This window comes from Nannochloropsis gaditana (genome assembly GCF_000240725.1).
Source record: "Nannochloropsis gaditana CCMP526 unplaced genomic scaffold scaffold485, whole genome shotgun sequence".
Taxonomy (NCBI): domain Eukaryota; class Eustigmatophyceae; order Eustigmatales; family Monodopsidaceae; genus Microchloropsis; species Microchloropsis gaditana.
The window spans coordinates 6,208-9,146 of NW_005803468.1; the positions used below are offsets into that span (position 1 = coordinate 6,208).

Consider the following 2,939-nt stretch of genomic DNA (forward strand, 5'->3'; position numbering starts at 1 on the left):
GGGTACGGGAATCGAAAGTGGGTGCCCTGAGACCGTTACTCCGGCTCGCACTTCGAAATTGCGGTGGAGCTACCCTGTCCGTGTGCTCCCTCCCACAGACAGCGATCCCACCGATTTGTTTATGGACTCGCACGTGGAGCGATGCGCGATTGAGATGTTTGCGTGACCCGAAAGATATGGCACATAATTGTAAAAGCCCTCGTTTTTTCCTTCTAAGCTTGAGGGTAAATTGTGTCTCGTGACTGTTAATTTTAGATTTTCTTACTTTTTACACGGAGGGGGAGGTTAAGCGCCAGTCCGGCTGAATGCAAACATCTTGACCTCAAGGCTCAGAATTTAAGCCATGACAACAGCAGGCCAAGAATACGTGTACACTATGTATGTGGATTATATTTTCGTCCGGGACACGTGATTTTATCCAACGGCATGCGGAGCTTTCAAAGGGGTAGGCTAATCCGTAACGGTTGAAGTTGAGCGAAGGACGTAAGAGTACGAAGCCTCCCCTACGTGGGGGGGAAACAGGACAGTATGATAATCGAACCTCTTTCGCAACGCAATACCAGCCACAGAGGAAGTGCGCTGGAATTCCATGCGGTCCACTGCGGACGGGATAAGAAAAAGGCGATGGCCGGGAGAGCACCGCCTTTTCTTTCTGACCCTAGTCAACATCCTGACCATGTCACGGGCCTTTTATTTCGCCCGGCCGCAGTCTTGGTGCCCATCGAGTACCGGGCCCGCATCCAATATCCAAAGAGCACCTTTCTTTCTCGAGCTTCGACCCAGCTCGGCGTGGTGTGATCCCTTTCTTCCATTCGCCCGCGGAGGACCTTCTCGAGCTGGCACAGTGGAGGCCCCTCCCTCTCCCCCTCCCCAGCCCTCCCGCCGCCCGCCTCGGCGTACCTTCGAAGCATGGACATGGAGAGGTCACCGAATAAACTACCGAGTGGAGGGCGATGCGGAGGTAGGAGGAGGGGGTCGGATGGGAATGGAAAGTATGGGATGGCTCTATGAACGCTGTGTTTTAGTGGCCTTTTCGTAGGGGCATTCCTGTCTCTCAGCCCAAGCTTCTCACACCTCATTTCCCCTCACTGCATTGTGTTTTTCAACTGCGCCTGGCACTGCCCGACCTTAGGCTCCCCCAATCCTTTTGATTCACGGTGGGTACCTGTCGAAGAAGCGATCCTGTGGCCTCCAAATGGTCGTGAAATAATTCATAAGATATAAAATCCCAGCTCCCAAACAATATGTAGAACCGAATTCTCACCGCCAAGCATGATGGGCATGGCGCCCATTCTTGTTTCCCCTCTTATTCTTAGGTTTTGGCGCGTCCGTCGGCCATTTCCGGAACCAATTCAGAGACCTGCCGCCGTTGGGTACGTCCTCGATTCGGTTGAAACGGAGGTTGAAAGGGATGGGGAGAAAAAGCCCGAGCACCGGCGATCTTCGGTCCTGGCGCGCGAGGGTGTGGTCCTGGATGGGATGGAACATGCGTTCGAATGCCCCGTACACAAGAGGGAATGGAGTGGGGAGCACGTCCTTGGGGAGGATGGTCCTTCCAAGACTGTGAACCCCGCGTGCGGACCGCCAGCCCGGTCATTCGAATCAAATCCACGCTTTCCAATTGCCAACGTAATCAAGGGGACTCCGCCTTCCCCCCTCCTCCCCTTCACACAGGGTACCGGGTGTTTGCCGTGGACCTCCTAGGCTTCGGCGGGAGCGATAAAGTCAAGGCAGGGGTCGACTACGAACTGGAGCTGTGGCGAGACCTCTTGGTGGACTTCATGCAGGTAAAGTTCGACACGGGCTCGGATGTGTGGATGAACGTCTTTGTTGAAGTTTCTCTCTCTATATATAGATACACCTGCTCGGATTTCTCTCTCTCTATATATATACATACAATCCTGGCTCGGATATGGGGACATGAGTATTCGTTGAAGTCTAACTATTTGACAAGCATGTTTGGTCAAGTCTGCGTAGAATGTGGCATCTCCGCAGGCGGGGCGCCCCCCACAGGCAGGAGAACCTGCCTTGTCAGAGCTGGGCTTATGTGCTCGGGTTTTATCTGAACGTGCTCGGGCTTTATCTGAACGTGCTCGGGCTTTATCCGACCACACGGTGGGACAGGAAATGGAAGCGCGCGGCACAGCCTCCACCACGCACGGATGGACCGTGGGCGGGAACAGCATTGGCGGGCTCTTGACCCTGATGGTGGCGGTGGCCCGAGGAGCGGAGACAGTGAAGGGCTGTGTGCTTTTTAACTGTGCAGGGGGGCTGACGAGTTTCCGGGAGGAGGAATTGCCCTGGATCCTGCGCCCGCTGTGGATTTTTGTCCGCGTCGTTTTGTTTGGGGACATTTTTGGCCCGGGACTCTTCCAGCGGTTTCGGACGGAGGAGAACGTCCGCTCGGTCTTGGCTCAGGTAGGGACAAGCGGAGGGGCTTTAAGCTTCCCGTATGGAGGCACGGTGGCACGACGCATTTCCGTCGGAGGAGCTTGCGGATCCATGACACGGGCAGGACAAGATACTTATGTTTGTGACGGAAGTTGGCGGCCTTTTGGGGGGGGGGCGTGTGTATTTTTCCCGCTTCGTCCCCACATTGGGAACGAGACCTGTGCGGCCATCGACTCCACCTCAGCACCACGCACCCCCCGCTTAAAGGATCCTGGGATCCTATGGCCCTTCCTAACCCTTCTCTCTCCCATCCTTTTGCCCGCCTGCCTCGTGTTCTTCCGGGCATCCCAGGTGTACGGGAACGAAACTGCGGTCGACGACGAACTGGTGGATGTGCTGCTCACGCCCGGGCTGGACGATGGGGCGGAGGAAGTTTTCCTCAAGGTCCTTCGGGCGCCCGCAGGACCTTCCCCAGAAGAATTGCTTCCACAGATCCAGGTGCCCGTCATTGGGATTTGGGGGGTAAGTAAATGCTCGACGGAAGGGGG

At 55.8% G+C, this 2,939-nt stretch overlaps 1 protein-coding gene across 1 annotated transcript; it reads left to right on the top strand.

The window, feature by feature from the left end:
- Window positions 1-555: 555 nt before the first annotated feature.
- On the top strand, window positions 556-2,931 carry NGA_0238500 (alpha beta hydrolase fold protein; the record flags this gene model as incomplete). The annotated part of the gene is made up of 6 exons (XM_005854500.1): window positions 556-961; window positions 1,317-1,373; window positions 1,675-1,787; window positions 2,125-2,245; window positions 2,267-2,418; window positions 2,743-2,931. Coding segments are annotated over exons 1-6 (684 nt in total), but the record flags the coding sequence as incomplete, so codon positions are not given.
- Between the last annotated feature and the right edge of the window lie 8 nt (window positions 2,932-2,939).